This window comes from Benincasa hispida, chromosome 3 (assembly GCF_009727055.1).
Source record: "Benincasa hispida cultivar B227 chromosome 3, ASM972705v1, whole genome shotgun sequence".
NCBI classification, from domain to species: domain Eukaryota; kingdom Viridiplantae; phylum Streptophyta; class Magnoliopsida; order Cucurbitales; family Cucurbitaceae; genus Benincasa; species Benincasa hispida.
The window spans coordinates 2,921,263-2,929,627 of record NC_052351.1 but is presented as its reverse complement, the minus strand read 5'-3'; the positions used below and the strand labels follow the sequence as shown (position 1 = coordinate 2,929,627).

The following is an 8,365-nucleotide window of genomic DNA, read 5'->3' as shown; positions in this document are numbered from 1 at the left end:
GATTCGAAATTTGCATGATCCTAACATATGGTCACTTGATACATAAATTCAAGATACTCTTACAATTCTATTAGGGGTGTTCACAAAACCTGATGATCCGAAAAAACCGATCAACCTAATCCAATCCGTAAGTTTGGGTTGGGTTATCAACTCATTTGGATTGGGTTCAGTTCAAATAAATGAAAATTTTATGAGTTGGGTTGGTTCATTGGTTCATCTACTATAATCCAAACCAACTCGAAATTATTATTAACTTTTAAATATATATTCTTTTTTGTTACTTATAATATAATTATTTATACTATATTGATTTTAGTTTTATTTAATTTCATTATTTTTCTGAATAATTCATTCTCCAACAACTCTTAAAAATAGTTTCTTAGCTAACACTTTGAAAATAAAAATTTCATTATATAAATTTAAAAGAAGTTGTTTATCTTAATTAAATATATGAAAATAATTAAATCATATTTTTACGTATTCACATTTAACCTTTTTTTTTAACAAAATTTGAAATGACCGATCCGAATAACTCGAACCGACCCAATCCAACTCAAATATTTTATGGTTGGGTTGGATGGAGTTATTTTTTAACAAAGATTATTTGAGTTAAAAGAAATTTACAACTTGAACAATTGAGTTGGATAAATCCTTTAGCACAACCCAACCTAACCCACAAAGACTCTTAATTTCTATCACACGTATTTCAAGAAAACAAAAGTAAAAAAATTAATTATATATTAATGTTATCATTGCATGATCTTAGAAACTTCCATCATTCATTGAAATATGTATGTCATTAAAGGGCATAATAATAATACACAACACATAATATGAGTAAGTATATATACTTAACACATAACAATGTGAGAAAATAAAGAAAATATAGATTTGTTTTCATAAACTTTGATTCTTTTTGCATCCTAACAAATGGATAAATTAATGAAATATAACTTTATCATATAATTGTAATGTGTATGAAATAACATAACATGAAATAAACATGAGTGATTTACCAACAAGCAACAAAGTGGGACAAGCATATATATAAGAATTCAAGAAGATAGATGTTAAATGGATAATGTTAAAGGTTGCATTTTTTGTGTCTTGTGTATTTGTGTATTGCCCCACTAACATAAACATAACTAAATAAGGATTGAGATAGGAAACATGATATAATATATTTCCTCAATTAGGGTTTTTGGGGGGGTGGGGACATATATTTATATACCTAAATGTAGTAACACCTACATATTATATATTATATATTGCATTATCCAATTACATTTTTTTGCTATAATTTTAATTTTCCTTTTTTTTTTTTTTACTAATTTTTGTATCATTTCAAATTGACTTATAAGGATACTTAAAGTTTTTTTTTTTTTATCGGAACTCAATGATAGGAGTGCAACAAAAAATTAAAAAAAAAAAAACCAAAAAAAATCATACCAATCTAAATTGATCTACTGGTTTCATTTCGTTTTTTAGTATAAAATTGAACATATTGATTTGTATTTGGAGATAATAAAAAAGAATTGGTTTGGATTAGATTTTGATTGAATCGAACTAAATCAAAAGTAATATATCGTTAAAAAGAAACTATAACATCAGGAATCTTTTAGTATTTTAATTATTAAGGTACATATATATTCATTGTTTAAAAAAAATTAATTATTATTAAGTGCAAATGTTTTTTATTTGGAAAGTATCAAGAAAAAAAATGTCCACTCTCAATTTATATAAAAAATGATCAAATTTTAGTTTAAAATTAGCAAAAATGACCAATTCAAAATAAGGTTGGAAATAAAAATAAAAATTTGAAAAAAAAAAGGAAAAAATGAAAAATCTAGAATCAATCGACAATAAATCAAACCAAATAAAAATCAATCTATTGATTTTGTTCTTTATTTTTGAACATTTTCTTTATAGAATTGATTGGTTCAATTTGATTCTTGATTGACTCCAAAATCGAAAAACCAAACCGGCTATCATCCTAATAAAAACGACATTATATCAACTTTTTGTAATGAATATCGGTGCTTTCTCAATTTTTATTTAATCGTTTGATTAAACTCTTTCTCACTTTATTAATTTATCCACGTCTCCGGCTTTCTTAATTTATTCTTTCTTTTGAAAAATTCTACCAACCTGTTTATATATAACTATGGGTGTAATTCTACCAACCTGTTTATATATAACTATGGGTGTTCATGGGTTAGGTTGGGTTGAGTTGAAAGACCTTTTAGACCCAACCCAATTATTCAAGTTGTAAATTTCTTCAACCCAAATAACTCTTATTAAAAAATGAACCCAACCCAACCCAACTGTGAAATATTTGGATTGGGTTGGTTCGGGTTAATCGGGTCATTTATTTAAAATTTTGTTCTAAAAAGAAGCAAAACGTAAATATGTAAAAATCTAATTTAATTATTTTCATATATTGAATTAAGATTAACTACTCAACTTCAATTTATATAGTGAAAATTTTCTTTGGAAAAAATTACTAGTTGTTAAAGAACAAATTATTAAAAAAATATTGAAATTAAATAAAATTAAAATCAATATATGTATAAATAAATGTGTTATAAGTAACAAAAAAATTAAAATTCATAATAAATTCGGGTGGTTTTGGTTATATTAGGTGAACCTATGAACCAACACAACCCATACAATTTTAATTTATTTGAATCCAACCCAACCCAAATGAGTTATAACCCAACCCATACTAGTTAAGTTGAGTTAATCGATTTTTTCGGGTTATCAGATTTTTTGAACACCCCTATATGTAACCTATAAAAATTAGAATTTCTAAGAAAATTCCACTTAAAACACTTTGAAACTTAGTATATAAAGTGAGTGTACATAATTAGGTAAGAATCATGCTACAACAATTTTCTCTATAGCCCTAAAAAGATGTAACTATCAAATTTATTGATAGTCGTTGTTCGATATTAACATATAGAAGTGTGTTATGAGATTCATTTGCTAATTATTATCGTTCATTTGGCCAATTTTCACAAATCTATGTATCAATGTGGTACTTACTAAACAATACATTTTTAATCAAGTTAAATCTAAATCATGTAATAAATACATAATTTAACCCAAAAAAAATATTGAAAAAAAAAGTAAAAAAAAAGAGATTAAATTACAAGTTTAGTCCTTAAACTTTCTTATTGTTTATGTCTAATAGATTCTTGAACATTAAAAACTAATCAATGGGTTCATAAACTTTTAGTTTTGCGTCCATTATGTTACTAAAGTTTAAAATGTGAAATGAAAACATTTCGGGGTGTACATAGTACGGGTTGGGCCGGGTTGGAAGATTTTTGTAGACCAACCAAAAAATTCGGGTTGGCTAATAATGAACCCTATTAGTTCTTTTTTGGAGAGTCAACCCAATCCAAAATTTTCGGGTTGGGTGTTTTTTTTTTTTTTTTTTAATTTGACTATTTTTTAACTTATATATATATTCAGGTCGGGTCGGGTTGACCCGACCTTGAAATGGGGTAACCCGAGACCCAACCCGAATTTAATAATTTTTAACATTTTTAACCCAACCCAATTCAACCGCGGTTTGAATTGAGTAGTCCGGATTGGTCGGGTTACCAGATTTTTTAATACCTCTAAAAACATTAGCTTTTAATTTTATGTTTAATAGGTCTTTGTTCTAACATTTTTTTTTAAATTAGCGATTTGTTTATCATGAACAAATTTATTATTAGACATAAATTTTAATTTTGTGTTTAATAGGACAATAAACGTCTAACCAAGTGTATTTTTTAAAATTAACTAATTTATTAGTCATAAATTAAAATGGAGTTAAATTTACAAGCTTGTTTCTACTAAGTTTGTGATTTAAAAAAAAAATCTTGATTAACATATTTCAAAAGTTTAGGGACTAAACAGAAAATTAAGTTAAAAATCTAATAAATAATTTTTAACATTTAGAAATTTATTGACACCAAAAAAATGTTTGACCATTTAAAAATAAAAAAAAAAATGAAACAATTTTTTTTACAAATATAACCAGATGTCTAATAGACCACAAATGACATTTATCAGTGTCTATCAAATCTATCTAGTGACATTTTGCTATATTTTGAAAATATTTACAAAAGCTTTACTATTTAAAATAATTATCCAATTTTCTTAAGTGCTAGTCTTCATCAAATACATAAATAGGACTTATTTTCACAAAATTGACAGTTAATTATGAATTGAAATCATAATTTTTAAATTTGGTTTCGTTTTTTAAAATGAAAATTATAATTCTATAATTTAACTCATTATAAAAACTGAATGTTGTATAAAGAAGTGGAAATGATCACTTTTTTAAAAAACTCCTTTTTATCATTTCTCTTTATATATAAACTTAATTCACTTTCTCGGCACAGTATATCCCGGCGACCAACCTTCCTTCTCGCCGGTGAAATGGACGAGTCTTGGAGAATGAGGATGGGGATGCCGGACCTCCCTCGCCGGCGATCAACTGAGGGGCCGTCGATTCGGTCCTTCTCCAAAGGCGCCGCACCTCTGAACCAAGAAGACTTCTCCGACGTCTTTGGTGGTCCGCCGCGGAGTGTTCTCTCGCGGCAATTCTCTGGCGAATTCGGACACAAGCAGTTCGACTTCTTCTACGAAGAAATGTTCCGACCGCCGGAATTCTTCTCTTCCGGAAAGAATGCTGGTCGGAGCTTACCAGTTTTCAGGATTCCGGCGGGAGGCGAGGGGTTTTACAACGACATATTCGGATCCGATCATGAAAGGCGATCGAGAGACAGGTCAGGGCATAACTCGAAGGGAAAGTCGAAATCCAACTCATCGTCGGTGTTGAGTTCCGAGGAGGCGAGCCCTTTCCGGCATGTAAGCGGTGACGACGTCGTGTTATCCTCCTTCGCCGCGAAGCTCAGGTACGTAGCGTCTAGTACCGACTCGGTATAGGTTTTCCTGTCCAACTACTCCAATTAATTTGACGGTTTTACCCCTATCAGTATGCCTTGGTTTTAGTGGATTAATGGGGTAGTGGACAAACTACAAGGGTTGAGGGTACGTCGTCTTCTTGTGTATCAAAGTTCCTCAGAAACTGATTGCTATTTTGTCTGGAGGCTGCAGATTTTTATTTGATTTTGAAAAGCTGTATATTATTTACATTTGAATATGGTTAGGAATGCGTATTTGATTCTAAAAGTTGTTTATCCAGTTGAAACTCAGGCCCATTTTCAGCATGTAGTGAGAGATTTTTGCTATCTGGATTAGAAATTGAAGTTCCGCTTACTTCTCTGCATAATATCTATGTGACATGCAAGCAATGGAAAAAGCAACAAAATTCTTGGAAACCCACTTGGAATGAATTTTCTAAGATGTTTTTTTGTCTGATTATTACCCTTTTGTTGTGATCTCTTTCTTTAGTTGAAATTCGCGCCAATTTCGGTCATCAGTTAAAGCTTTGCAACATAGTCTGGATGTTTTTGTCATGAGTTTTGCAAAATCAAGCTACTATTGATTTCTACCTATCATTCTTTTTGGTTGCATCAGGCCTATCAATATCACAACAAAATGGAACTCGTCAAAGATGAAGCCAGAGGAGCATCAAAAGAAACAAGGGAAGTCCTTCTTCCCATTCAACCGTTCTGCCCCTATGGAAAACCAGTATGTTGATAATGAGGTCAAGGAACCTTTTAGGAGCTCCTATTCTGGATTCCCTCGGCCAGTCTCGTCTCCGGAAACTATTAGCCTCGAACCAACTTCATACAGGAGCATGAAAGTATCAATGGATGATTTAGAACCTAATTCCCCGTCATCTGCAATTTCTTCATTGTGTCAGGGGTCAGGGGCCAAACCTGATATTCAAATAAATGTGTTGGCAGAAGAAGATGATGAAGTAATGAGCTCTTATGTAATTGAAATTGGTTCTGATAACAGAGAGGGGACAAACGAAGCAGTTGCACTTGATGAAGTGATTGCTTGGGCAAAAGAAAAGTTCAATACACAAACTTCTGAGACAGATTTGAGCACAAGACTGAATGATAGCGAACAGTTCGTTGAGACAGAAGGTACTCCAACCATTTCTTTCTTTGACTTAACAATTATGTTATATTGGAGATCAACGCTTATTTATCTTTTTTTTCCTTTGGTAATATCAAGGACGGTCTGCTTCATGTGAAATTTCTGGTGAACAATTACGGGTTCATGACATAACACAATCTGCAGAGGTAAGCCTTTGTTTTCTAATGGCAATAAGAAAATTTGTCTAGATCATCTAAAAGTATTAATGGATGGAGAGACGGTTGGATGCTGGAATTCCTTTTAAAAGTATTAATGGATGAAATCATCTAGAGAGACGGTTGGATGCTGGAATTCCTTTTAGTAAATCTCAAGGATGAAAAACAGCTCATTCCAATCTAGATTGTCCAACAATCCCTTCCACATAAAACAAGTTTTTCTTACACCCCAATTCCAGAATTTTTAGGCATTAATAGGCAGCAATAAGACGCAACAACGTCCTCTGATTAAGATGAAGTGTGGTATATGCAGATTCCCTATGTGAAAATTGAACAAATTTTAACAACTCTCAGTTTTCACTATTTTGTACTTTCAATGAGTGAGTCCCTTCCCTACAAAATGAAGGGAAATTTTTGTTTCATTTGCTAGTAAGTTTATTAGTTCAACTTTTTTGACATTTCTTCTACATTATATTTTTTTGAAGGTAGAAGAAAGAATTTGGTCAGCTGAAGAGGAAAAGGCAGAGTCCGAAAAAGATGTAAGCTTCTAATATAAATGAAATTAAAATTAATTTTTGCTTTGGGTATGAAAAGGTTCATGGCAATTCAATTGCTAATATGAAACAAGCCTGAATCAATTTTCTTTATGGGTCATACTTTAACCAGAAATGCAACACTATTGCTATTAGTCTCTTTGCTAAGGGAGAAAATTTTGATTTGTAACCATGTTGTGAAAATTTCAGATGGAAATGGAGGATATAGATGAAGATATAAAGTTGTGGTCGTCCGGCAAGGAAACCAACATCCGGTTGCTACTTTCTACGCTCCATCATGTAAGAAAATTTTCAATTGACATTAGAATCCCTCCAAAATATATTCTCATGTTTTTGAATCCTGCAATGGCACAAAGTTGATATGCAAATTGACATAGTTTTGCTTACAAATGATTCAGATTTTATGGCCCAGGAGTGGCTGGCATGTAACTCCACTTACAAGCCTTATGGAGGGTTCACAGGTGAAGAAAGCTTATCAAAAGGCAAGATTATGCCTCCACCCGGACAAGCTGCAGCAGAGAGGAGCAACAGACATGCAAAAATATGTGGCTGAAAAAGCTTTCACTATCCTCCAGGTAACTCTTTCTTTGTAATCACTGAACCATCTATATCAATTTAGAAAAAACAACATGAAATCTAGTTTTACCAGAACAAAAAATGAGATGAGAAGGCAGGTCGTTATGTTTTTATGAAGTCGAACTTATTCTGTATGCGACGACCACAGGAAGCATGGACAGCCTTCATTTCTCAAGATGCCTTCTTTTGACAAATGGACAACTGGGAACCTTCAAAATTCAGTTTACTGCAAGTTTGAAACTACAAAAGGGCAGATCAGGATAATCAATAGCTGAAAGGCCCATGCTTGGCTCGACGGATTAGAGTGTGAGTATACAAAAAATCCATAGATCTGATTTGCTTGCAAGATTCCTACACGTTGCTTTTAGAAGATTAAAGCATATGAGATGAGAATATCAGGGACAATTACCTCTTCGTGTAATACCTGTATCTATATGTATGTAAATTTTGAAGGTGAAATATAATTTTTTGTTCTTTATTTTCTTGTCTCTGTAACTTGAGGGAAATTGAAAATTGTTGCAGTTCGGGGAACAGAGCCAATATAGCAACTTTTTTGGTTCCCGTAGAAGAAAGCTCAATCGTGGTTGTCTTTGTAAATTACAAATTTGATCGGAGAAATTTAAAACTTAGTCTAAATAATTTATAATTAGAATTTAATCCTTATAATTTGATAGAACTTCTGTAAACAGGAATTATTTACTAAACTGCAAGACTTTTAAAATTAAAGACTAAATTATAACTTTCTCCTAACCATAAGAATTAAAGTTGTAATTTTAAGCTTCAAGACGTGCATGTAATCAAAATTTCGAATTAAACCAAACAATAATGGCTAGTCAAATTTTGAACTGTAATCACGGCAGAGCCTAGAACCATTTCCTAGTAATCGAGTCAATTTAATGAAAGGGTCACTAACTCTAACAACCTTGGTTCTAAAATTGTAATTAGATTAGATAACAAATTGATTGTGGAACAAATATCTGTTAGCTAATAAATTTATTTAAAAAAAAAAAG

General features: G+C 31.3%; 1 protein-coding gene across 1 annotated transcript; it reads left to right on the top strand.

Annotated features, from left to right (window-relative positions):
• The first annotated feature begins 4,327 nt into the window (after window positions 1-4,327).
• On the top strand, window positions 4,328-7,915 carry LOC120072824. The gene is made up of 7 exons (XM_039025336.1): window positions 4,328-4,913; window positions 5,539-6,056; window positions 6,148-6,215; window positions 6,710-6,763; window positions 6,968-7,057; window positions 7,177-7,353; window positions 7,503-7,915. The coding sequence occupies exons 1-7, from the start codon at window positions 4,435-4,437 to the stop codon at window positions 7,542-7,544; spliced, it is 1,428 nt and encodes a 475-aa protein (XP_038881264.1). The 5' UTR covers window positions 4,328-4,434; the 3' UTR covers window positions 7,545-7,915.
• Window positions 7,916-8,365: the final 450 nt, after the last annotated feature.